The sequence below is a fragment of the Pagrus pagrus genome, assembly GCF_965226575.1.
Source record: "Pagrus pagrus genome assembly, chromosome: 17".
Taxonomy (NCBI): domain Eukaryota; kingdom Metazoa; phylum Chordata; class Actinopteri; order Spariformes; family Sparidae; genus Pagrus; species Pagrus pagrus.
The window spans coordinates 29084446-29111805 of NC_140201.1; the positions used below are offsets into that span (position 1 = coordinate 29084446).

A 27360-nucleotide genomic window follows, 5' to 3' on the forward strand; every position below is an offset into this window, starting at 1 on the left:
TAGTGTCTAATGTTACAGTTTTCATAAGTTGAACTATGATTCCAAATGAATCTGATCTTTTGAATCTGAACTATCATTTTATTATTACTATTATTATTATTTCTTAGTAGTAGTCGAAGTAGGTGTGTTTGTGGTAGGTATGCTGCTTTTGCTGCATATTTATAAATAGTGAAGTAAAGTTGTAAATCAAGCATCCTGCTATGCATTTTACCGTAAAGGTCAAACAAAATGTTCCTTAAAAATTATGGAAAAATATAATTAGGGAGTAAAAGTTTACTAACGACGTAATGATCGTCCGATGCATGCTCTTCCTTTGGCCTTACTCAGAGACATTTCCAGAGATGTTAATCTGTCTTTGGTTGACAGATGTTAAATGTAATGTGAGCTCTGTTATTCTACAGCCGATTGACGCCACTGTCTGTTACAGACAGTACGGTTTCTGTTGCCGGGGAGTGACTCAATGGACACAATGGAGCTGCAGTGACAATGTAAATAGATGGTGCCTGTTCCTGCTACTCACACGGAGGATTATAGTGTCACTGAGATTCTGTCAACGTAATGGTGAAGTGCTATTGTCTCCGGGCTGCTAGAAGCTAGCTCACTGTTGTTTTTACGCTAACGAATCACCTCGGTGAGTGAGATAGCGAACAGCCCCGGTAACGAGCTAGCTAAGCACCTGCTTGAGCTGTGTATTCTGACTGTCCAGCTAATCTGTCTGAGTGGTATCATGGAGTTTCCCTTTGATATAAACAAATTATTCTCCGAGAAGGTCTCCATCTTGGACCAGACCCTTGTTGTAGGTCGTAAATCAGCAGGGAGGTAAGTTTGAAGCTCTAATTTTCCCTTTCTTTTTGTTGTTAGCGTGTTACACTGTATCTACAAACAAATCCTGATAAATCCTCCCTGTTAAAAGGGCTTTTTTGGGGGCAAGTTTTTCCTCACTCGAATCGAGGGTCGAAGGACAGAGGGTGTCGTCTCTACAGATTGTAAAGCCCTCTGAGGCAAACTGTGATTTGTGAATTTGGGCTATACAAATAAAATTTGATTTAATTTGATTTGAAATTGTTACAGTACCCTCGCTACATCTCCTCTATTGAGGACATGTTTCCCCAAACTTTCAATAATCTGTCAATGACTGCTTGCATGTTAAACTGTCCAAATATATGGATGATACCATGATCACATTTTTATTGTCTTTATTATTTGTAAGAAATAATAGGACAATATTGAGACAGTGACTTCATTGTGTTCCCTGCTCAGTTAAAACAGTCTTAACACACAGACAGATGGACACATTCACGCCCATGGGCCATCTAGAGTTGTGCATGTAGCTGTACTGTGAGAAGGAGGTGGAGCATCCAGAGGAAACAACTACAAACAAATACAAGTTTGGCTATAGTAACCTATTCAGCCACTGATCTAGCCATATTCTACTCTTGTCTTTGCAGGCCAGATCTTCAAGCCCACATAACCACAGTTATTGATGAACTTGGGAGAGCCTCAGCAAAGGTGAGTCTGTAGATGTGGGAAGATGTTATTCATTTTTAATTGTCTTTGAGTTAGGCCTGGGTGATAAACCGAAAATTTACCGATACCGAAATTTACGACGATAACCGACGTCATTTTGCCCATGTCGGTATATTCGGTGTGTAAAAAAAAAAAAAAAAGTCGTTTTTGTCTTGTTTGGCTGTGTGTGTGTAGGTAGGCTACCGGTATATTCATGTGTAACTGTTGCCAAAATGCAACCTCGGCTTATTTTGTGAATGAACACGAGTCAAACCTTTGTGTAAAAGCATAATTACGACGAAAAAGCCACTTTGAAGATTCACCGTAGTTTCGTTTCCAGGTCAAACTCATTTACAATGGAGGTGCACGGGTCAACTTTTCTGTAGCATCAAAATCGCTATTTTTAAAACACTAAGAAGACTCGACACAACATGAAACTTTGCTCGTAGCATCACCAGGGTCTCTACACATGAACACGAGCATTGAGAACATCGTTTGTGGACACAAAGTTTGCTAAAAAGAAGGTTTTTGAACAACTCACGTTAGCTTAGCCGTCCTGCCAGTCGCGATGCGTCGATCCCCGATCCCCGATGTAACATGGAGCTTTCTCCTTCATGTTACGCCGTACTCGGGGATCGACGCATCGCGACTGGCAGGACTGCTACTGCTAATGCTAACGTGAGTTGTTCAAAAACCTTCTTTTTAGCAAACTTTGTGTCCACAAACGATGTTCTCAATGCTCGTGTTCAGGTGTAGGGACCCTGGTGATGCTACGAGCAAAGTTTCATGTTGTGTCGAGTCTTCTTAGTGTTTTAAAAATAGCGATTTTGATGCTACAGAAAAGTTGACCCGTGCACCTCCATTGTAAATGAGTTTGACCTGGAAACGAAACTACGGTGAATCTTAAAAGTGGCTTTTTCAGTTCTGGAGGAAACATTGTTACATGCCTCAGATCCTGCCTGAAACCTGAAATGGTAAACATGCTAGTGTTTCTTAGCAAGAACCTGGAGTAAACACTAGTGTGTAGAGTAGAGTGATCACATGCAACCATGAGTCAGATTGACATCTACAACACTAGTCTGAGTAAACAGGTCAGGATACCAAGTCTGCTGCTCCTTTTTGAAGTGCCCTGTTCAAGCCCCTCTTATTCTTAATCATCAGTGCTCTTATTTGTTTAAAAGAGTTCAACGTTGTCACCTGTCACATAGCAGTGTTATTTGCAATAGTTTTTTCAGTGTTTTATTGACATTTTTGTTCATTACATTATTTATTATTTGTTTACAAGTGACACTACCTTTTTTTTTTAGGCGTGGGGGGGGGGGGGGATTTTGTACTTATCGTTCATTTATCGTTATCGAGGTGAGTTGCTCAATATATCGTGATATTGATTTGAGGCCATATCGCCCAGCCCTACTTTGAGTTGTTGTTGAGTTGTAAGTGTAGGCATTAGGGATGTGTGCAGTGTGCAGAGATTGTTTTATTTACATACATATTTAAATTACACATTGAAATAATGAACAATATCAACATGATTTACACTGAAAGGTCTGTTTTTCTTTTCAAATGTTGCTTATAGAAAGAAAAACTTAATAATTTTCTCATTGACAACGACAATTAACTATTGCATCTAAGATGTGATATATGGAAAATCTTTTCAGGCAATGTTTAACCTTATAGATTTAAATTGTGCCCAATTTTGACTGTTATCTCAGTCTTTTCTTACTTTTGCACTAGTCAACTCATCTAAGTTTAAAAGTTCAACGTGTGAGGCTTGGCCAACCCTATGGAAGGACACTGCACATCAGTAGGGGGCAGCATATCATTAGAAAAACCGCCAACTGGTGCTCGCTACACTCTTTGCTTTGGCTATTGCTGCTAGTTGCCATTAGCTAGTTAGCCCAATTAGCCGTGCAGCACTCTTGGCTGACGGGTTCTAAGCAACAGTTGTTGGTGTTTATACTGCTGGCAACAGCAGCCTCCCAGTGAACACGGTCGAATCATGATTCAACACAGCTTCCAAGACTCACGGATGCCAGTTTGACGAGGGAAGACCGTGTGAGGTGATTTACAGCGGCTCCAACTAGGACTATAACTCCTGGGATGAGAGAACATGGCAAGCGGGGACAGGAGAGACATGAAGTGGTAGAGGAGTGAGTGGAAAGTTGGTCAGCAACAGTGTGGAAAAGCAGCTGGAATATTCTTATATCTAACTTGGTGAATTAAGGATTTATCAGACCAAACCAGAGGTGATTGTTGGCACAGTGTAAAGTCAGACCGAGATGGTTTTGGTGAGCTTTACCGTGTTTCTTTTGAGTTTGAATGAAGAGTGTTTCCTTGTGAGTTAACAAGGCACTTTAGCTCATATTACTTCTGTAAAAGAGAGAATCTTGAATTCAGACGGTGTACGGTTGTATTGTAGGAAAATGGGTGTAAGAATACTTTCTTTCTTGATTTTTTTCATTTTTTGTTTATTCATTAGACTAAAACAGATAAGAGAGCTTGTAAAATGTAGCTAATATGTGACTCGCATATATCTCTCAGCTGAAATTTGGGGGACTGTACTATCGGAGTATCACCTTTTTGAGGTACAAATTGGATTTACAGGACAGGACGGATCGGGGCTAGCTGGTTAGCATGCTAACTTCAGTAGACACCCTGGCAACACAATACATAGACACAATTGACATACCGTAAAACCTTGTATTTCTCCCCATTCTGTGGATAATGTTTTTTCATTTTTTAAAATGTTTTAAACTGAACCATTTAAACTTCCTTAAATTTTATAGATATACACTCAGTGACCACAGAAATAGAGCTGTACAATTTGTTCCTTACAATACTGATTCCTATATCTAAACATTGCGTATTTATATACATACTCAGTATTGTCCCTATATACACTGCTTGGCCAAAGAAAAAAGATCCCCTAGTTTTAACTAAGCAAAAAGTTAAGAGCCTTCCATTGGATAAGTACTGCAGTGATTAATATGTTTCTGCTGGCAACAAGTTATTAAACCCTAACTGACGCAGTGAGTAGCTTCTCATTTCTCATCTTCTCAATGTGGGAAGACATGTCCTGTAGTCGTGGAAAACATGTTACTGTGTTTCAGGAAGGTCAAATTATTGGCCTGCATCAAGCAAAGAAGGAGATGCTGAAACTACTAAAATTGGGTTAAGAACTGACCAGCGCATTATTAAAACCTGGAAGGATAGTGGTGAACCATCATCTTCAAGGAAGAAATATGGTCAGAAAAAATCTTGAATTATTGTGATTGGAGATCACTTAAATTTTGGTGAAATCAAATCGTAAAAAATCAACAGTAGAACTGACAACTATGTTTAATAGTGAAAGTAAGAGCGTTTTCACATGCACAATGTGAAGAGAACTCAAGGGATTGGGACAAAATAGCTGTGTAGCCCTACGAAAACCACTTATCAGTAAGGCTAATCTGAAGAAAAGGCTTCAATTTGCTAGGGAGCATAATGATTGGACTCTTGAGTGATAGAAAAAGGTCATGAGGTTCTAATGAGTCCAGATTTACCTTGTTCCTGAGTGATGGGCCCATCAGGGTAAGAAGAGAGACGGAAAGAAGTGATGCACCCATCATGCCTATTGCCTAATGTACAAGCCTGTGGGGGCAGTGTTATGATCTGGGGTTGATTCAGTTGGTCAGGTCTGGGTTCAGCAACATTATGTGCCCAAAAAATTAGGTCAGCTGACTACCTGAATATACTGAATAGCCAAGTTTTTACATCCATGGATCTTTTCTTCCCGATGGCACGGACATATTCCAAGATGACAATGCAACGATTCATCGGGCTCAAACTGAGAAAGAGAGGTTTAAGGAGCATGGGACATCATTTTCACACATGGATTGGCCACCACAGAATCCAGACCTTAACCCCATTGAGAGTCTTTGGGATGTGCTGGAGAAGACTTTACCCAGTGGTCCGACTCTCCCATCATCAATACAAGATCTTGGTGAAAAATTAATGCAACTCTGGACGGTAATAAATGTTGTGACATTGCATAAGCTTATCAAAACGATGCCACAACGAATGTGTGCTGTAATCAAAGCTAAAGGCGGTCCAACGAAATAATCAGGTGTGTGACTTTTTGGGGCCTGGCAGTATAGGGGACAGGGGAGACGTGACATATATACACTGCTCAAAAACATGTAGGGATCACTTTATGGTCACAGTAAAATACCAAGTCAGTTCAACTTCAGGGATATCAATCTGTCCATTTAGGAAGCACAAGTGATTGTGAATCAGTTTCAGCTGCTTTGGTGCAAATGAAAGACAACAGGTGCAATGGAGAGGCAAAAGCAAGACAACCCGTAAAGAGGGAATGGTTTTACATGTGGTGTCCACAGATGATTGCGCCCTCCTGATCCTTCCTGACTGATTCTTCTCTAGTTTTGTGTTCTGCTAGTGTCCTTGTCACTACTGGTAGCATGAGGCGGTACCTGCAGCCCAATCAGGTAGCACAGGTAGTCCAGCTCCTCCAGGAAGGCACATCAATACTTGTGGTCGCAAGAGGGTTTATTGTGTCTCCCAGGAGACCGACCGTTACACTAGGAGAGCTGGACAGGGCCGTAGAAGGACATAAACCAGCTGCAGGACTGGTATCTGCTCCTTTGTGGGAGGAGAAACAGGAGGAGAACTGCTAGAGCACTACAAAATGACCTCCAGCAGGCTACTGGTGTGCATGTTTCTGAGCAACTGTCAGAAACAGACTCCATGAGGGTGGCATGAGGGCCCGACACCGTGGTGAACATTATGCTGCCTGTAACATCATCCAGCATGACCGGTTTGGTGGTGGGTCAGTGATGGTCTGGGGAGGCATAGCTATGATTTTAGTTTTTTACTTTGATTTCGGTGTGATTTTGAATCCAGCCAGATTTGACAAACAAGCTAGCCTATTATTTTATGTGTGACCCCTAACACCCGCTAGGTGACCATTTCCATCCACTGGGTGTGGCTAGCTAGTTGTCAGTTATTCAATTCTTAATTATTCATGCTTAACTCTTCTTTTTTCTAGAATTAACTTGCATCACCACAGCGTTGTATTATCAAGCAGTGCTAATTTACGAAAGCCCTAAAGGGCCATGCATTCATACATTTTATTTCCTCTGTTTTCCCGTGATAACGAGTTAATTAGTTAGGGCCCGAGCAGGGAACCTGCAAGGACCCTATTGTTTTTGTAGTGATTATTAGGGCCCGAGCAGGGAACCTGCAAGGACCCTATTGTTGTTGTACTGGTTATTATTAGGGCCCGAGCAGGGAACCTGCAAGGACCCTATTGTTTTTCGAATGATTATTAGGGCCCGAGCAGGGAACCTGCAAGGTCCCTATTGTTTCTGTAGTGATTATTATTATTAGGGCCCGAGCAGGGAACCTGCAAGGTCCCTATTGTATTTGCTCGGATTATTTATTATTATTCATCTGCGTATTGGGCGGCTTTTTGGAGCCCTGAACATACCCCAAAACTCACGAAACTTTGCAAAGATGTCACATCTAGCGAAAAATTTTATAATCTGTTGTCTGTGTGAATTTTCAACACTAGGTGGCGCCATAATCAAGGAAAGTGCGTTTTGCCTAATAACTCCCACATACTTTGTCGCACATTCAAAAACCTTATATCCACGCGTTCAGGGAATTGTGCTGAATCTCGTGATATAGGCCATGCCCACAACTTCCTGCAGATTTCGCTCCAAACAGGAAGTGTTGCATATCTCCACATTGGTTTGGCCCAATGACATGAAACTCAGGATACTACTTCCCCATGAGCCTCTAAGGCTCTGTGCAAAATTTGGGATGATGACCACCAGGTGGCGCTCTTTAAATTGAACTATTTTATATCTCAACATTGGTTGGTCGGATTATCACAAAACTTGGTACACTTATTCCCAATGCCCTCCTGAGGATAGCTGACAAATGTGTTCCAGATCCGTCACTAGGTGGCGCTATGGTGGCAGTCTAACATTATATTTGGCACTGGGCCCACACCATAACACTTATGGATATGAAATTCATAGGGGTGGTATAGACTGGCCCCTGTAACTCACACACCAAATTTGACCAGCAGGTGGTGCTATTATCAACACAAAAGCGTTTTTGCCTAATAACTCCCACATAATATGGCGCACATTGTTAAACCTTATATCTACGTGTTCCCTGCATTCATCTGAATTGTGTGATGTAGGCCACCCCCACTTTCGCGACAGAATTCCATTTGCAAATTCCGGAATATCTCAAACCTACTTTTTCGAACTCCTCCCACCCAATTTCTCCGATTTGCACCAAACTTTGCACACAGCATCTGTGGACCCTCCTGACAAAAGGTTATTAAAAGAATTGTGATAGTCCAAACAACGGCCAAAATATGAAACAACAATTTCCTGCACATTGTGGTCAGGCAGACAATCTTCCATATCTTGATGAAATACACTCCCATTAACACTAAAGTTTTTTTAATTGTGTTCCATGGCCCGATGACATTTTGTGAAAAATTTGGTGCAAATCGCCCAACAGGGGGCGCTTTTATTGCTAAATGACGAAAGAACAGCTTGCCTGCCTTCACTTTTGATTCCTCAGCGGAAGTTGTTGCATGAACAAGCCGCGACAGCAGCATGCCCCGACAGCAGCATGTAGCGACAGCAGCACGCCGCGACATCAGCATGCCCCGACACGCGTGGACTGCGAGGGCCCGTTCATCGCTGCTTGCAGCTTTGATTTCATTTGTTTTCTCGAGATCTCGAGTTATCATCTCAAAATAACAACTGCCGTTTTCCCGAGATAACGAGATAATAAATTTGAGATCTCGTCATTAACTACATAGCTGGTCAGCTATGTAGTTAATGACGACATCAGGCTCACTTAGATTGCGCCGCCGATATAGCTGAGGCCTTGCTAACTGTCTTTTTAGATTATGCACGTGTATATTATCTGTAATAGCAAGGCATAATGCTATTTCAGCCTGTGTCAGGCCTTGATTGAAAAGATATGTGACGCTGTGATCGATATGCTCCTGCTCCTCTGACATTGCTACACTGAATGATATTTCCTGCAATGAATGTATATACCGTTAGTACACTATCCTTTTTTCTCAAGATCTCGAGAAAATTATCCCGTTATCTCGGGAAAACAGCAGTTGTTATTTTGTGATAATAACTGGCGATCTCGAGAAAGCAAATGAAATTCACTCGTTATCACGGGAAAACTGAGGAAACAAAATGTATGAATGCATGGCCCTTTAGGACTTCTCTGCTAATTCACTAGAATTTAACAACATTTTCAGTGATAAAATAACTTACATTTTTGACATCTTGTAGATTTCCTGTCTAACTAATCGTTAATATCTCTAACGGGAATCTGTCAACTGTCGTTGATTGACAGCTGGACACTTTACAGTGCCCGCACAGGGAAAGGCTGGCCTCCAGGATGAAGAAAACAGTCAGATCATGTTGATTATCAACTGTCTTTATATCAACATGGATCAAACAAATATTGTTTATTTCACAGAATAGCATTTACTTGTGTTTTCCCAACACATGACTGCCTTGGCCGTAACGTTACGGTGCAACACTCAGCTGAAATTGCAGAACAGTTTTGTTTCCCTCCTGTGAGAATGATAATCATGAATCTGTCTTTAACATTGCTACCTTCAGCGTTCACATTTACCCGATGCTTGTTATAATCGATGATCGTTTATTTGCGTAAGGCTTTACTCGTGTGTGTGTGTGTGTGTGTGTGTGTGTGTGTATGTGTGTGTAAAAGGTCTGGATATGAAGCGCCAGTAGCAAGAAAACATACAACTTTATTTCCTTAAATTATAACACTACTTTGTTTCTGTGCTTTACTGACAGTGTGTGACAGTGCAAAATAATAAAACGTTTGTTTCCCTTTTCCGCTTATATGCTTTCATGTCCATAGCTCAAAATAATATAGGCTAACAGTAAGATAAATGCAGCCCTCTCCACTCCTCCACTCCTGTCTTCACCTTTCCTCCTCTCCTGTCTTCACCTTTCCTCCTCCTCTTCCTGTTGTGAAAAAAAAATAAAATTCAGCTGCGGCAGTCTCCATTCAGCTGCTATAGGAAATACTGGATAATATTATCATAATCAATCAAATCAAATCAAATCAAATTTTATTTGTATAGCCCAAATTCACAAATCACAGTTTGCCTCAGAGGGCTTTACAATCTGTACAGAGACGGCACCCTCTGTCCTTCGACCCTCGATTCGAGTGAGGAAAAACTTGCCCCAAAAAAAGCCCTTTTAACAGGGAAAAAAAAATGTGGAAGAAACCTCAGGAAGAGCCACAGAGGAGGGATCCCTCTCCGAGGACGGACAGAAGTGCAATAGATGTCGCATGTACAGAGCAGATCAACGAGATCACAATGTATACAATCAATCTAAGCATTGAACATGGGTATTATTAGTACTCAACGCCTTCATGTTAGTATTAGGAAATTTGGGCTCCACTTTCTCTGCCATTCTTGTTGTTAATAGCTTTAGCAAGACAGTGTCTATAAAAAGTTTACACCCCCTTGGATTTTTTTAAAGAGGTTTTTTGTAAATTCTTGTGAAAAAAGCCAAATATATTGACCATGATTCTATTTATAAAAGCAATAAAAGGGGAAAACATCCAAGGGGGTGTATACATTTTATAGTACTGTATATTAGCACCAAGCCGGCCGATCCTTTTGGATGGTTCTGATTATTTAGAATCAGAATCAGAATCAGGAATACTCACACGCATTACAGCTGCTCCAATTCAAAGTCCCAGAAATATGCAGAAGAATAAAAATTTTAAATAAGCAAGAACAACAAAAACAGAACAAAAATACAAGAAATTTACATTCTACTAGAATATATCCATATATACAGTGTGATGCTACTACTACTACTACTACTAATACTAATAATAATAATAATATACAGTGTAATAAATAATGCTACAGTTGAAATATGGGTTATTGCACATTGTTTGTCTTAATTATTGCACATTAGAGAGAAACAAAGCATCCAGAGTCCTCCCATTGATTCAGAATGTCTGACACTCAGAGTTTGATGGCCACAGGCAGGAATGATTTCCTGTGGCGCTCTGTGGTGCATCTTGGTGGGATAGTCTAGTGCTGAATGTACACCTGTGGCTGACCACCACGTCATGGAGTGGATGGGAGCCATTGTCCAAGATGACATGTAACTTGGACAGCATCCTCCTCTCTCCTCACCATCAGAGAGTCCAGCTCCACCCCAACAACGTCACTGGCCTTGCGGATCAGTCTGTTCAGTCTTTTGCCGTCCGCTACCCTCAGCCTGCTGTCCCAGCACACAACAGCATAGAGGATAGCACTGGCCACCACAGACTCATAAAAAATCCTGAGCATAGTCCGGCAGATGTTGAATGACCCCAGCTTGCTCAGAAAATAGAAACGACTCTGTCCCTTCCTGTAGAGGGCGTTAGTGTTTTTTACCCAGTCCAGTTTATTATCAATGTGGACCCCCAGATACTTATAATCCTCCACAATGTCCACGCTGACCCCCTGGATGGAAACAGGGGTCAACGGCACCTTGGTCCTCCTCAGGTCCGCTGACCACTCTGTCTGACACACAGTGTTGTAAGCGCCCATACGGTGGTCTGCCAGTCAGATAGTCAATAATCCAGGTCACAAGGGGGGAATCCACCTGCATCGCTGTCAACTTCTCACCCAGAAGAGCCGGACGGATGGTGTTGAATGCACTGGAGAAGTAAAAGTAAAAAACATGACTCACAGTGCTCGCCGGCTTGTCCAGGTGGGCGTAAACATGGTTGAGCAGGTAGATGATGGCATCCTCAACTCCAAGTTGGGGCTGATGGGCGAACTGTAGGGGGTCCAAGAGTGGTTTGTGATTGGTTGATTGGGTTGTAGTGTGTGGTGAGTGTGGTGAGTCTGAAGACCAGGGGAGGAGGTGTGGGGAGGGATCTCACAGGAGGATGAAAGGCTGTAAGGAGGGGGAGGGGGTGGAGAAGGTGGTAGTTGGCAGACAGCAGTAGGATTGATGGTGGTGTTAGCAGGGGGTGCAGGGGCCTCAGTATGAAATCTGTTAAAAAACAGATTGAGTTCGTTGGCCCGGTCCACGCTGCCTTCAACTCCTCTATTGCCAGCTGACCTGATTCCAGTGATGGTCCTCATTCCTCCCCAGACCTCTTTCGTGTTGTTCTGCTGAAGTTTCCGCTCCAGCTTCCGCCTGTAGTTTTCTTTAGCCTCCCTGATCATCACCTTTAGGTGTCCCTGTATTTTTCTCACTTCCTCCCTGTTGCCAGCTCTGAAAACCCTCTTCTTTTCATTGAGGATTTCTTTGATGTCCTTTGTTACCCACGGCTTGTTATTTGGGTAACAATGCACAGTCTCAGCTGGAACAGTTGAGTCTACACAAAAGTCGATATAGTCCATAATGCACTTGGTGAGCCCATCAATGTCCTCTCCATGCGGCTCACAGAGTGACTGCCAGTCCGTGACCTCAAAACATCCCTGAAGTGTCTCATAAGCTTCCTCCGACCATCTCCTCACTGTCCTTGTGGTCGCAGGCTGGCTCTTCACCAGAGGCACATAACAGGGGTTGAGGTGCACCAGGTTGTGGTCTGATCTACCAAGTGGGGGGAGGGGAGAGGAACTGTATGCATCCTTTACGTTAGCATACAGCAAGTCCAGGGTCCTCTCCTCTCTGGTAGGACAGCTCACATACTGTGTGAAGTTGGGGAGTGCTGTATCCATGGTGACGTGGTTGAAGTCACCCAAGATAGCAATGAATGCACTCAGGTGTTGAGTCTGTAACCAGGCTATGGCGGAGTGGATGACGTCACACGCCGATGTCGGGGTGGCAAAGGGAGGAATGTAAATAGTCACCATCACAACATGTGAAAACTCCCGAGGCAGATAATATGGTCGGAGTCCAATGGCAAACAGTTCAAAGTCCGGCCAACAGATGCGCTCTTTGACGGTAATATGAGCAGGACTGCACCACCTGTTGTTAACTAGAACGGCAAGCCCCCCTCCTTTACGCTTACCACTCCCGGTGCAGTCCCTGTCGGCCCAAACAGTCTCATAGCCCTTGATGGAATCGTTGTCGCCGGGAATGTCCTGGTGCAGCCATGTCTCCGTAAAACACATTAAACTACACTCCGGTACTCCCTCTGACTCCTGGCTAGCAGCGTTAGCTCCTACATGATAAGAGAGGAAAGACATGGCTTATAACTCCTTTTCTCCGTAAGCCTCCGATGTCTTGACTTTGCTCTTGGATTCCGCTGATTTATTCCTCCCCTGCCTCTGTGTGTCCTTCTCCAGATCTCTTTGGGGATGTCTGTTGATCTGGATGGCCGACTTCATTGCGAACAGTACTTTCACAGCGAAAAGAAAGACCAAAACTCTCTCCACCAGCATGTTTGAGTTAATTTGCAATTAGTTTAAATATATCAAGTGACACATATACCAATTAAAACTATAAAAATGTAATAATTCATGGTTGAAATCCAGACAGTAACATCACCAGACTTCTCGGGCAGTTTAACTGAGAGCGGCGTGCCTTTGTCCCTCTCAGTCAGCCAGGGCCTTGAAGCCCCACCCTGCTGTGATGTGTCTGTGTTAATATCAGACAGTATGGAAGAATTATCCTATCTTTATTCAAGAGCTTCGATTTTCAGTTTGAGAGCATGATTTCATTCTTTTTCAGTGACACAGCTCCTTCTCGTGCTCAGATTTATTCTCCTCATGCTCACATTTTGTGCTCACACTGAGATGTCTGCTGCTTTCTTTCAAAATGTGTGCTTGAACTCAAAAATCATATGCTTGTGCTCACATTTCTTCTTCTTGCACACAAAAATTTAGCTCGCATTCAAATATGTCCTGTGCTCGCTCAGATCTAAAGTCCACGCGCTCAGATCTAAAGTCTGCGCGCTCAAATCTAATGTGCACGCACTCAGAACAAGCACCTCCTCTCAGGTATAGGTGTCTGCTCAGACTCAAGGCTGTCCCTCCCTGCACTTAAAATATTGTGTTTCACCAGCCAATAGGGAGACAGCTAGAGTGTGGACCAATCAAATGACGGATGCTGCCTTGGGTGCGTTCCTTCGCCTGTTTTTGAGTGCTCCGTAGGGGCGGGTATATGGTCTGTTTGTAAAACTGCTTCTCTCAAAATACACCAATTTACCATATAAGCCAGCTATTTGAATCGTCACCTATACCTATATAAGTCATCCTAAAAAGAGTTATTGTAGTTTAGACTTTTTTAATTCAATATTAGCGGATATATGATATTTTGTATAAATACTCACAACAGCGTAGCAACCATAGTCGAGGGGCTAAGTACAGTGCCAGCTATTGCATTATAAACCATGGGACGCCGGTTCACATCCCGGCCGCCGCACTCTTGTGAGGTACTGAGTGGGAGATGAATGATGTGTTTTGAGTTGTAGCAACATTGAGCAATAAACTTGCTTTAGGTCTTTGACCGTGCTGATCCATCCCGTCTCCCACTCAGTACCTCGCTCCGAGTCCAGTTCAAAGTCTCCTTCTTCTTGAGAAAGCATAACAACACTAACCTAATGTAATGCGCCCCCTGGCTTTGACCCCCGGGTGTCAGCGTAAATAGGCTAACTAATTAGTAGTAAGTGAAGGTAATACACTGCATTACACGCACCAATGTTAAAATGAAAATCTACGCTCTTGAATAAAGATAGGATAATTCTTCCATAAGACAGCCTCTATTGCACTGTGAGCAGAGCAGCTCTCTGTTCACGTGTTTATTCCAAGTTAATTAAACGTGTATGTATCCGAACATCTTGGTTGTTGAGAAAAAAAACAATACCCAATTGGCCGCTGTGTGTTGTAGCTATGTGTGTAGCAATGCCAACTCAACCAAAATTCAGAACTTTTCCTAGTTCATATCATGGATTTTCTCAGAGAGATTAATATAAAACCTCCATCAAGTTCATGTATGTGTATTCTAAGCCTCACCAATTGCTTATTTTTTACTGGATTGGGTTGAAATGTTTATTGAACATCTAATAAACCTAAATAATTTACAGCATGTATTTTTTACATTTGTTGTTACAGAATGTTTACAGTAATAAGATTAATAACAATAATTAAAAATAAAGTGCCACTCATCTTGCTGATTTGGTAGATTTTTGTGCTTTGTTGACTTGTAGGTTTTTGTATCTGCATTATACCAATAGAGCCTGTTTTTCTTTGGGTTCAGGGAATTTGCAAATGAATTGGCTTGGTAACATGCATACTAGATGATGACATCTTGTTCTCTGTGGACAAAATATTAATCTTAATTCCTTAGCTCAATACACATATATTATTTAACAATTGCAGACTTTGTGATAGTACTGTTTCTACACGTGTTAACGATGTTCATGCTTGCTCTCCACAGGCCCAACAGCTCACAGCACCTATAACAAGTGCTTCTAAGCTGCAGTCCCAGAGGCATCAGCTGTATTTGCTGAAGGACGGAGAGAGCAACGGGTACATCTCACATCCTTCCCTCAGCTTTCACTCATTGTACACAAACACACATTTTCCACTGTTTGTCTCTCAACTGACTAAGTTAGTCCTCTTCAGCTGGCCCTGCTTAGCTCACCAGCAGTCATACTGAGTCATACTGTGGTCACAATGCATGTACTATAGTGTTGAGACATAGGACATAAGACACTGTGTTTAATGCAAATGGAAGAAGCTCAACTCAAATCACCCAAATGGGAAACTAGCTTGAGAGCTTTATTCACTGTACTACATTGTAAACCCCCTCCAACCCAATCAAACTTGCTGCCCCTCCTATCCCCTACATACAGAGGACGTGGCATGGTCGTGGGATTTCTCAAGGTCGGCTATAAGAAGCTATTTCTGCTTGTGAGTCATCCATTTTATTTCTTTATTTTAATCTAATTTTTGTCCTTTCAGGTCAGCTATAATTTCACATGCTTCACTGGTTTTAGGTCTATTTGAACTTTTTTTGTCACCTATATGTATACTTGCTTGTTGTATTTGCTCTTCAGAACCCACAGGGTGTCCACATTGAGGCAGAGCCACTGTGTGTGTTGGATTTCTACATCGCAGAGAACCTGCAGCGACATGGCTATGGGCTGGAGCTGTTTGATTTCATGTTGCAGGTGAAGCATTCCTCTCTCTAGATTACCTGACTCAGGGCTCTACCTTATGTTCGGCTCAAACCTGGGCGTGTTGGTCTTAAAGTGAGGTGTGGTCAGGCGCACTGATGGTGGATTTCTATCTTGAGGCAGTGGAAAGTGACAGCGCCATAGACCAACAAAAAGCTGGTCTAAAGTCAAAGGCGCAGTCTGTTTCCTGATATTTAAAGGATGCATTATTCAGACAGTAAGATGCGTCTACACACAGAGGGACGCAGCAGCACTCCTCCTCCTCCTCAGTTAAATGTCAATGTGTTTTCTCATATGCAATCAAACAGAATTGTTAATGGGACAGATGATTGTGGAATGGCGGGGCAGAGGGTCCAGCAGCCAAGGACTACAGTACATCCCGTTCCCTCAGTGAAGACGAGTGCCACTGGTTAATATGGCTCTTAAAGGGAATGGGAACCGACATGCGGATTGGTTTGATTTATGTTCCACCCAAAACACACCCATGACTATTTCAGAGCCTAAATACAACCTCTTTGCACCGTGTGCCGCACTTTGCGCCCAGATTATCCGCCGTTTAACTAGCAAAATGGACCTGGAGTGTTGTGTTGGGTGTTATGACAGGCTCTTCAGTTCAAAACATAAAATAGTCTGTAGGCTTATTGCTTGCCAAGACAAATGTTGGGATGAAACACAAAGGAATTGGATTGGGTTGAAATTTGTCCTGAACATCCAAGAGACACTTATAGTTGTCGCTAAATGGTTACAGTAATTAAATTAATGACAGAAAATATTTTTTTACCAGAACAAAGAAGCTGGTTTTATCTTTCTTTCTACCAAATTCTGGTTCTGTGTAGTATTAATGTAGTTCTGTGTAGTATTAATGAAATTCTGTGTAGTTCTAATGAAGTTCTGTCACATCTAGACATTGCTTGGTCCTATATAAAAAAGTGTGCCACAGATCTTGTTAAATATATGGGCTTATAATGTAATGTTTGCTTTTAAACGCTTGTCTTTTACTGGGTGAAAGTTTTTTAGTCATCGGACATTTGGATTTTAAGTTTTTTTTAAAGAAAGGCCCGGTGAGCCGCCATGTCAAAACTGGATGTTGCAGACTCACCTGGAGAGATGGAGCAAACGCCGAATAAGGCATTCAAAAAGATCGCCGACCTTCTCGAGGACATTGAAAGGATGTCAAATGAGCTGCAGAGGAAGGATTCCCTGCTGATCTCCCTCAGATCCCGTTTCCCGGCGTTGACCAGCTGGCTGGAGACCTCACGGGCCGGTGAGTTAGCACCACAGAACACCACCTCTGCGCTCGGGCACACAGTTCTCTGGGAGCCGTCCTCCTCCGGTTGGCGGCCCGCTTGCTCCACTCCAAATAGGGGGACCCCCTGGACCGAAGTGGTCGTGCGCGGGCGGACGAGGGCTCCGAGCGGGATTCATGGCGGGGCTCCTTCTCCCCCGAGCCTACAGCTCTCCAACAAGTACGCGGCTCTGTCCGTGAGCGAGAAGCCGGCGGCCCGGGATCCGCACCAGGAGACATCACCTGTTCCTGCGGCCACAGACACCATTCCCCCGTTGACGGACACCACAGCCTTCCCTCCACTCTCGGCTAGCTGCCCTCCAACAGGTGGATGTCCAACACGGGGCGGTCTGCCTCCACCGTCCCGCTCCTCATCCCAGCGCAAGCGGCTCGTCAGGGACGCGGTGCGCTGGCACTCCTCCCGTTCTCCCAACCAGGCGAGGGATCACACCCGGGGGCCTTGGGGTGGGTGGCGGGGTGGCTGAGCTGGCTTGCTCCCCTGAAGACCGAGCGGACGCTCCCACAACCCTGGTCATCGGGGACTCAATTGTGAGGCACGTCCGCATGAGGGGGGCGTTCACTGTGTCACTTCCCGGAGCCACCGTTACGGACATAACGGGGAAAATACCCGACATCCTGAGCTCGCATCTGCAGGCAAAAAGGATTATCATCCACGCAGGTGCAAACGACATCGCCAGGCAACAGTCTGAACTTAAAAGTGAGACTTCTCCCACCTTTTTAACACCGTCTCACAGTCCCAGGTGGCTGTTTTTATCTCCGGCCCCACCCCCACCTGGGCAGAGGGATAGGCAGCTTCAGCAGGTTGCTCAGCCTCAACACCTGGCTCTCCTCTGCCTGCAACTCACACCATGTTGGCTTCGTCAATAACTTTGATGTTTTCTGGGAGAGGCGACATCTTTTTGGGCCAGACGGGCTTCACCTGAATAGAGCAGGTGCCCGCATGCTGTCAGCCAACCTGGCACACGGCATACAGCATGCCAGTCTCCCCAAACCCGCACCAGCTGCTCTGTCCGCCACTGATTGATGTCCCCCAGGTCCTTGCTCCTATTCATTCAGTTCCACCTCTGACCATCATATACACAACACCGGACTTGGACCTCTCACCAACACTTCACCCATTCCCGTAATCATTACACTCCATCAGCACATCAGACACTGCTATACCCACTCTGTGAAATTTCATAACCTAAGACCGCTCACAGAACAATCCACCTCTCCAGTCAACCTGTCACCATCAACATGGCACTTTTTAATGTTCGCTCTCTTTTAAATAGAACTTTTTTAATGAATGATGTGATTTTAGATAATAAGTTAGACTGTCTTCTTTTAACTGAGACATGGCTTGGCACTGACGCACCTGCTGTTCTCACCGAGGCTTCCCCACCAAACTTTAATTTTTTATTTTCTACTAGAGAGGGTAGAAGAGGAGGCGGGACGGCATCCATTACACGTAACTCCCTGAACTCACATTGAGTGTTTTTTAAGTTACATGTCATTTGAGCACCATGCCTTTACTTTTAGCAGCCCTCCGATTCTCTGCATTAATGTATATAGACCACCCCATCACTCTAGTTATTTTATCAGTGAATTTTCTGAACTTTTATCAATTATTCACACCTCTTACAGCAGGATTTTAATAACTGGTGATTTTAATCTACACGTTGATGTTAACTTGGATCCGATATCCAGAGAGTTTTTAAATCTTTTAAATTGTCTTGATTTTAAGCAGCTAGTCATGCAGCCAACTCACAACAGAGGACACACCCTGGACCTGGTCATTTCCCATGGCCTGTCCATCGGTGTGTCCTCTGTTGTTGACCTGGCTGTGTCTGACCACTGCTGTGTATTTTTTAACATCACCAGTTTTAACCAAGAGGAGGCCCCGGTGAGAACAGTGAGGAGGCGCTATCTAACTTCTAAAGTGGCTGCAAATTTTATGGAGATTTTACAGAGCACTCCTGCTGAAATTTTACCTGCACCTTGTGATTTTATCGTTGATAATTTTAACAGGAGACTGAAGTCAACTCTGGACTCAGTAGCTCCACTTTTAACAAAAACAATAAAAAGAAAACCTACACCCCCGTGGAAAAAAAACAATGAAAACAATGAACTGAAAAGAAAATGCAGGAGTGCAGAGAGAAGATGGAGAAAAAGTCAATTGACAGTTAATTATGAGATTTTACGGCAACAACTCAAAACCTACAATGCAGTCAAAAAGGCACAAATTTCCCATTTCTCTCAACTCATCACCAACAATAAAAACAACCCCCGGTTCCGCTTCTCCACCTTCGATATTTTAACAGGCTCTAATTCCAATAAAGTTTTTAGGACACCCACAGATGATCTTTGTGAGAACTTTGCAGACCACTTCAGAACCAAAATCAAGGACATCAGATCCTGCCTTTTATCCCATCAAGTTTTATCTGTTAACACACCTGAACTGTTGTCATTGCCTGAGGAAACACTGGAGAGTTCTGCCCTGGTTGATGCAAGGACACTTGGTCGAGTTTTCTCCCAAGAAGACCCAACCACCTGACTTTTAGATCCAATTCCCACATCACTCTTAAAATCGTTTTATGGATTCTTTGAGGAACAGTTTTTAAACATCATGAATTGCTCTCTTCAGACGGGTGTCTTTCCCACCGCCTTCAAAACGGCGGTGGTGAAGCCGCTTTTGAAGAAGAGCAATTTAGACCCCAAAATTCTACTGACCTGTATCCAACTTAACGTTTTTGAGTAAAATTTTAGAAAAACTGGTTTTTAACCAAGTTAATGACTTTTTAAACAGAAATAACATCTTAGAGAAACATCAGGTGGAATTTAGATAACAAAAAGCTCACAGTGTTGGTTCTACTGGATCTAAGCGCCGCTTTTGATACAGTAGACCATCACATTTTATTAAACAGACTCAGACATCTGGTCGGCTTCTCTGGTACTGTTCTTAACTGGTTTTGTTCTTATCTCACAGACCGATGCTTTTTTGTAAGTATGGATACATGTTCCTCAGGAACCCATGAAAGTGGATGTGGGGTTCCCCAAGGGTCAATTTTAGGTCCACTTCTTTTTAATCTTTACATGCTTCCTCTTGGGGATGTCATCAGGAGACACGGGCAAATTGATGCCCTTTTTAACTGCATTGTAGACATCAAGTCATGGATGGCAGTGAATTTCCTACAGCTCAACCAGGACAAAACTGAGGTTTTAGTTATAGGTCCTGAAGGCCAGAGAGAGAAACTTTTACCAAAACTACAAGATCTTAAACCAACACAATCAGTAAAAAATCTGGGCGTGATTTTTGATTCTGAGCTGAATTTTATTCCACATATCAAAAATATGACGAAAATAGGTTTTTATCATCTTAAGAACATAGCCAGAGTCCGCCAGTTTCTCTCCCAGGCCAGTACGGAGGTGCTAATGCATGCTTTTATTTCCTGTCGCCTGGATTATTGTAATGCCCTGCTCTCTGGTCTTCCCAAAAAGAGTACTTTAAATCTCCAACTATTACAAAACTCAGCCGCACGTGTGCTGATGAGGACCAGAGCGCAGGAGCACATTACACTTTTTTTAGAGTCGCTGCATTGGCTCCCCGTCCGCTTCAGGATCGATTTTAAGGTTCTTTTACTGGTCTTTAAATGTCTTAACGGCCTTGCGCCCTCATATTTATCTGACCTGCTTTTACCACATCAACCCTCGCGGACCCTGAGGTCCTCCGGCATCGGCCTTTTATCCATACCAAAACCAAGAACAAAAACCCACGGTGAGGCGGCATTTAGCCACTATGGCCCCCACCTGTGGAACAGCCTGCCGGAGAGCCTCAGGTCTGCAGAGACTGTTGATATTTTTAAGGGAAGGTTAAAGACACACCTTTTTAATCAGGCTTTTAACTAATATTTTAAATTCTTCTTTCGTTCTTGTGTGGTTCTATCTTATTTTATGTTGTTGCTTCTATTTTGTTTTTTAAGACGATTTTAAACTTAAATCATTTTATTTGTTTTATTTATCTTCAGTACTGTTTTATTTATTATCTTGCATATTTCTATCCTTTTAACTGTTCACTCTATCTTTTGTCAGGGTTTTTATCCTATCTTATGTTTTAGTTTTTAGGTTTAACTCCAGTGTTTCCCCAGGGGGGTTAGGGTTAGGGTTAGGTGGCGCTTCCTCAATCCTCAGTGCCATGCCATGTCTCCCTATTGTCAGTAGTGAGAGTGTGCAGGTATGTGTGTGTGTTTGTGTTTGTGTTTGTATGTGTGTGTTTGTATGTGTGTGTGTGAACGTGTGTGTAGTAAGGAGGGTGGGAGGGACAGGCTTTCTTTGTTGTTGTTTTATCTTTCATGTGTAAAGCACTTTGTGCTGCACGCCTGTGTATGAAAAGTGCTATATAAATAAAGTTTTATTTGATTTGATTTGAATATAGCTACGGAGCTGAAAACACAATTTTGGGGTTTTTTTGACTGTGGATTTTCCCAAGAAGAATTATTTCATTTTCTAGAAACTTTTGTATTTGAAAATGTTGATATTCATTGTATATACAAAATCAAAGACGTTATATTACTCCATCAGTCATACTCTTTTTTTTTTTAAATTAGCTAATTTTTTTTTTTTCATCAGTGTTGACTTCAAGGTTTTCTATCTGTCTGATACCTATTGAGCCTGATTTTCATCGGCTTTTCGAAATTTGCAAGTTACAGCTTGTAATTGCTTGCTTGACATCACCTAAATTGCATCTAGGTGATGCCATCTTGTTCTGTGTGTCTGGACAAAATAGTTATCTTAGTCCTTCTTCACCTGAGAAACTTTTGACAAATCTAATGTTAGTAGGGCTGGGAGTGTTACTTTTAAAATGTATTCTGATACAGTTACTATTTACCTGCTAAAAGTAAGATGACTTTTATTTAATTTTAATAATGAGTTTGTAATCTTTGAGAATACACACTTGTGCATTTGGTTTCACTCAAGACCAGAGTGTGTGAGACACGTGTTGTCATGTGTGCGCATGTGCATGGTTACAGACCAGTATATCATTCTTTATTTTAAATGTGTAATCCTATTAGTAATCCCCTTCTTCACTGAATGTATCTTTAATCTAATTACATGTTTATTTCTGTAACTTTTTTGGTATACTCCTTTTACATGTATTCCGTTAGTCCCCAAGCCTGAACATTAGCTACATAGGTTAACATAAGAGTTTTGTCCTGAGCAACACAGCAAAATGACTTTATATGCCTCTCAAGCTATATGCTGTACACTTGATAAACACTGAGTTTTTTCTCATGAGTTAGCACCTCTGCCAAATGTGAATTTAGAGGGAAAAAATGTCAAGACTAACTTAGAACAAGATGATGGCCATGACCGTGACTGGATGACAGACTTGAATAAACATTTGTGAATGTTGTATCTGTGACTTTACAGAATACAGGTGTGTGGTCATATTTTGAGTGCTAATTTTAACATACAACATTCTCTTATGTTTTCGTCTGTGACTTCAAATTCAGTTCATATTTGTGTGAATATTTTATACAAGTGAATATTTAAACATACAAGTTCAGAATTGTGTTCTACAAGTTCTCATATCAAGTTTACAAGATCTTTTATTTTGCAATGAACAAATACCTTCATAAGAAATAGCCATCAGCAAATTAAAATAAAGAACCAATTGTCGATTGATCTGGAGAATGAAGGAAATATGCTGTCGTACCAGCATCAGGAGGTCAGTTTGACTACTTCTTATACACAGCCTGACAGTATATGGAAGGAACCAAACACCTCACAGGTCAGCCTCCTATCTGTATCCAACTGCGTGCACACTTGGTTACTACTTTTTATCAGAGGCAATGTGCCTGTTGCTGCATTTTGGAACAAAATATGACAAAAGTCATTCCCAATTTCACACAGAGCCCTAAACTAAATACATTTAAAGCTTAAAGTGAAGTGTTGCATCATCATTGTACAAAACCTGCTCTCTGGTGGTGGGATTGGGCAATATTAGTCACTGTATTCAGTGAATTGCCAGCTGTGAAAGTAGCTGTGAAAGAAGTGTAAAAGTACCAATACTTTGTACTGAGAAAATGAATGGGACTTCAGGAACAAAACACAAACAAAATTTTATAACAAAAATAATATAGAATATTGCACTCCACAGCTTTATTTAGACAAAAGGAGAACCTGGCATAATGTTATTGCAGTAATCTGCAACCTGCAGTGCAGATGGTTGTTATGCGTTCTTTATCAGTGACTGAATGTTTTCTCATTTCTCCACTGTAGCACAAGAATGTCGAGCCAGTTCTGATGGCTTACGACAGGCCCTCGCCCAAGTTCCTGTCTTTCCTGGCAAGGCATTACTGCCTGACACAAAGTGTTCCTCAGGTACAGTCTGTACTTTCATCTCACACTATGGTTCCCTCCTATCTATTCTACACTGTACTACAACAAATCTGCCTGACTTCCAGTTCTACAGATAAGATCTCTTGGCAGTATTGGCTTTCCTCAGGGGACCCACAGAAAATGCCATCTGCTTTAATGTGGCAGTGTGAAACTCTTTTCTTGTTTTATTATGTTATATTTGGACACTTCCTCCTTCCTCTTTCTCTTTTATTTTGGCTATATTTGAGGCTTCGGTTTCATTATTTGATGTTATGCATGAAACACTTATTAGTGAGTAGATAGGTCACTGTTCATGTATTTGTATAGAACACGATGTTCAAAAGGTGCATATAATGACAATCAATTAATACTTTAGACAAATATACTACTGAAAAAGTCATATCTTCAACAGCTTGTGGTATATGTTTGACTATAACTACATACTTCAACAGAACAGCATTAAAACTTCACTCAGTGGAAAAAATTACAATGCTTTGAACTTGGGCCAAAGGTTTGACTGACCAATGGTCCATGTTATTATTATTCAAGGAGCTGCTCTACAAATACACAAGTATCCTTGGCTCCCCAGTTCATGTCATAGACTTTGAAAAATTAATGTAAAAACTGTATTAAACTCATGGGACCTTGCAAAATCCTGTATTCGTACTAAAAATGCTGGATGAACACGTCACTTGTGATATTTTCTGGGAAAGTCACCACCGACACCCATTGTACATCTTTGGTATTACAGCAAATGCAAGGGCTTTCATCAGTGGGCCATAGGCTCAATCATCATTGTTTTACCTCATTTGGCAATAGATAGTGACTTAACAGATATTTATTTACATGAAGATCGAGGCTATTACTTTAATTAATATAAATAATAAATACATATAATTTTTGAAGTTTGGCTGTCAGAGCTAAATTTCATAATTTTTGTGATTTTCTTTATGTGTATTCTCAGCCTCACCAATTGCTTCGTTTTCAGTGGGTTGAAATTTTTACTGAGCCCTAAAGAAACTTTGTGTATTCATTTCAATAATTGTTGCAAAATGTTTACAGTTATCAAATTAACAAAATAAATGTTTTAATCCACATGAACAATATTTCAATATCAAAAATGAATACCCCCACTAGTTGTTCTTGCCACCAAATTTTGATGCTGTGATGTATTAATATAGTTCAATCACAGAAGTTGAAGTTAAAAAATTGAGTGCAACATGTCTTACTACATGGCTTTTGGGCTGAAAAGCCCACATTTTAACTTATTTTGACTGTTTTTTTTTCCAAAGAAGGATTATTTAAATTTCCTTTAAACTTTATAATGTTTAAGTGTTAACATTCATTGCCTATTTGTAAAAAATTCAAAGATGTTATTTTTCTCCTTCACCATTTAATACTTTTTTGAACTTCTTGCTGCTCTTCAGTGGATGTAATGTTACATTCAGTGGTTTTATTTCATAGGTACGTATTTGTACTGTGTTGAATTCAAGGTTTTCTGTCTGTGTGATACCGGTTGCTGTGTTACAGTTTGTAATGGTTAGTTTGTTGCAGATAATGTCATCTTGTTCCTTAGCTCCATACACAGATATATCACAATTTCAAACTTTTCTGAACTTTCTGACATCATTAACTAATAGCATTAGAAAACAATACAGCAAGTCTGGGCTAATCCCACATAAACAGGTTTGGGTAGATTATTGCAAAATGGATAGCAATATAACCAGATGTATTTAAAGTGTGCAGTCATGATTCATTTCATCATTAAACAGTTTGATTTGATTGTGAGATCATGAAGCACTGTTCGATTGGAAAAAGGCTAGAAGAAAAACTGTCCCATGATGGACTACATTATTGGAAAGTTTTGGCTGAGTTGATGATGTCAGAAATTAGTTCAGAAAAGTTTGGAATTGTGGTATAATATGTGTATTGAGCTCAGTGTCCCTTTACGTTACCTGTACGTCCCTTTTTATTGCCCAGGGGGAACAGGGAACGGCAACACAACAAACCAAGGATTTAGACGAGACAACGTTTAACGGTTAAAGAAAAAATGTTTTAATGAGGGTGAACTTAACTCACAACTTGGTTTACAATATGTGCGGAAGGAAAGGAGGGAGGTGGATTGCCAAAGCAATGAAATCAATAAATCAAAACAAGGCCTATACTAATTCTTATTCATAACACAAAAACCTCTGTCTTCTCTAAAAAAGAAGTTCAAAACAACTTTCAAAACGATACACAAGTGGCATTCATCCATCGCTAAACTAGTGTTTTTAGACAGAGTTTACTACGTGATGAAATGTACAGGGCATCCCAACTTACATAACTTTTTTCTCCCACCACATACCTTTACAAATCCAAAACAAAAACAAGTCTGCCTGAGCATGTGTATTATGTGAGGACCAAATGAAAAATGAGAGAGAGAGCTCCTCAGCCAGGCTCCCTTTTATTGGGCCTCCAGTCAGGTGATTGGCCACCCCAGAAATTACTGCCACCGCCCCCTGCGAGCCACAGCCAGACAATGGTGAAGCTTACTGATGTTTTTAAGAAGCCTTTATTTGCCTTTATGCTCAGCCGTCATCCTTATTTGAACATAAATATATTTGTCCTTCAGTCATATCCGTTCTTCTTTCAACACCGTAAGAGCTAAAGGACAGATAAATTAAATAAAATGAGCTCTTATAAAATAAATAAAAAATAACCTTTGTAAATGATTTTTACCAAAATATGCCTTATAACAATACATTTGAGTATTAATCAACATTTCACATGAGATAATGACAATAAAACGTTTACCATAAACACATAAACAGACTCAAAGACTATTGTTAGCTCAACACCACCACCATGAGGCCAAACATATATGCACACTACACGGAGGCTAACATTAGCATGGCTATTAGCGTATGACAAATTAGCATTTTTCCACATTAAATCAAACAAATTACACATGGCTGAACATAAAAAACATGTTGTTTACACAATACCTTGTTCCCAATTCCAGCTGGGTGCTTAGCCATATGCTGTAGAACCCTTTAGGAGCAGAATTATCGTGCCTGACCGCACCGTTTGCCGTCTGCTCAGAGAAACGTAAAGAAAACCGTCCTTGCTACTTCCGCCGCCGATCGCCAAAAATAAAAGCACACAGGAAGTGAATACCTTATTAACAGAAACGTCATTTTAAGAGTTACTTACAGGCGGTGGCTTCATGGCCTCTCAGGTGCAGCTCGTCACCTTGTCAGCACCTGAAGGAAAACTAGGGGAGGGAGAGACAGAGAAGAGACGGAGAAAGAAAACAAACCCTCTGCCCCTGCTGGGCACGTAACACTCAGGGACTAAGATTAATATTTCTTCCAGACACCGAACAAGATGACATCATCTAGTATGCAGCTAACCAAGCTATTACAAGCTGTAACTGCAATTAATTTGCTGAACCCAGTGAAAAACTCTTCACACAGACAGAAAACCAGTAAAAATATCTACCTATGAAATTAAACCACTGGATGTGAAAAGTAGGAAATTTAATAAATTGATGTATGATTATTCATTTGATTACTGTTTAAAATTAGAGTATTTGGAGTACAGCTATGAAATTTTGGAAGGACCAGTGAATTTAATGGAAGTTTTAATGGGAAGTTTTCTGACAAAGAATTCTTGAATTCTTGAATTCTGGGTGAGTCGGCATGGAATGACCCAACAGAGTGAGATATCTGCTCCAGTAAAAACTATCAGCTGTTTGCCTCACGTCAGTTTTAGGAGTCACATTCTCCCAGTTAAACTTTGATTCATAATATATAAATAATTTAAGCTGATACACTTATTAATAATTTTGAATCAGGACTTCCAGTGTTTGGGTCAAGTAGCTTATGAAAAATAAGGTGAGTAACATTAAGTAGCCACATCTGTTATTTCAATACACATTTAATAAACATTTGGCCCAACAAGGGCCAGAAAACTTGATTGGGACATTCCTAATAAAAACACACTGTCTGCTCATCTTAAGGAAGTCCCGCTGTAAT

General features: G+C 41.5%; 1 protein-coding gene across 7 annotated transcripts in view; it reads left to right on the forward strand.

Annotated features, from left to right (window-relative positions):
- The first annotated feature begins 409 nt into the window (after nt 1–409).
- Nucleotides 410–27360, forward strand: part of atat1 (alpha tubulin acetyltransferase 1) — a 53453-nt gene continuing 26502 nt past the window's right edge. For 3 of the 7 annotated variants that reach the window (XM_084379738.1, XM_084379741.1, XM_084379742.1), the window contains exons 1-6: nt 411–819; nt 1449–1509; nt 14934–15025; nt 15352–15409; nt 15556–15669; nt 23243–23344. In XM_084379738.1, the coding sequence (XP_084235864.1) occupies nt 728–819; nt 1449–1509; nt 14934–15025; nt 15352–15409; nt 15556–15669; nt 23243–23344 (519 nt within the window). In that variant the 5' untranslated portion in view covers nt 411–727. Of the gene's footprint in view, nt 820–1448; nt 1510–14933; nt 15026–15351; nt 15410–15555; nt 15670–23242; nt 23345–27360 lie in introns of all 7 variants that reach the window. The other 4 variants (XM_084379737.1, XM_084379743.1, XM_084379740.1 and 1 more) reach the window with 3 other exon arrangements.